Genomic DNA, 593 nt, shown 5'->3' with positions numbered 1-593 from the left:
TTTTCTGTCTGTCTGGCTACACTGAGAACTCTGGCCTTGTCTGTCTGTCTGGCCATAGTGAGAACTCTGGCCTTGTCTGTCTGTCTGGCTACACTGAGAACTCTGGCCTTGTCTGTCTGCCTGGCCATAGTGAGAACTCTGGCCTTGTCTGTCTGCCTGGCCATAGTGAGAACTCTGGCCTTGTCTGTCTGTCTGGCCATAGTGAGAACTCTGGCCTTGTCTGTCTGACTGACCATCGTGGGAACTCTGGCCTTGTCTGTCTGCCTGGCCATAGTGAGAACTCTGGCCTTGTCTGTCTCTCTGGCCATAGTGAGAACGCTGGTCTTGTCTGTCTGTCTGGCCATATTGAAAGTACAATTCTTGTCTATCTCTCTGACCATATCCTGATTCCTGATCCAGCCTCTGAGACTGTCCATGATAAGAGCCTGATTGCTGTTGGTTTTTCTGGCCATAACGAGAATTGTGAACTTGTTTGTCATACTGACTTAAGGCAAAAATATATCCTTTTTGTCTTTTAGGCTGGCTACTGCTAGATTTATGTCTCCATCTTTGACCATAGCTGGAGTCCCTATCCTGTCTCTCAGACTGACCAC

General features: G+C 48.4%; 1 protein-coding gene across 1 annotated transcript in view; it reads right to left on the bottom strand.

Moving 5' to 3' along the window:
- The window catches only part of LOC111161938 (repetin), a 3,566-nt gene that overhangs the window by 1,684 nt on the left and 1,289 nt on the right, over window positions 1-593 (bottom strand). Inside the window, 1 exon segment of the mRNA XM_022526009.1 lies at window positions 1-593. This exon segment is cut by the window's right edge and continues 11 nt beyond it. Coding sequence (XP_022381717.1) covers window positions 1-593 — 593 coding nt within the window.

Source organism: Enhydra lutris, unplaced genomic scaffold (genome assembly GCF_002288905.1).
Source record: "Enhydra lutris kenyoni isolate GAN:26980312 unplaced genomic scaffold, ASM228890v2 scaffoldscaffold88, whole genome shotgun sequence".
Taxonomy (NCBI): domain Eukaryota; kingdom Metazoa; phylum Chordata; class Mammalia; order Carnivora; family Mustelidae; genus Enhydra; species Enhydra lutris.
The sequence above is the reverse complement of the archived record's forward strand: the minus strand, read 5'-3'. Positions and strand labels throughout refer to the sequence as shown.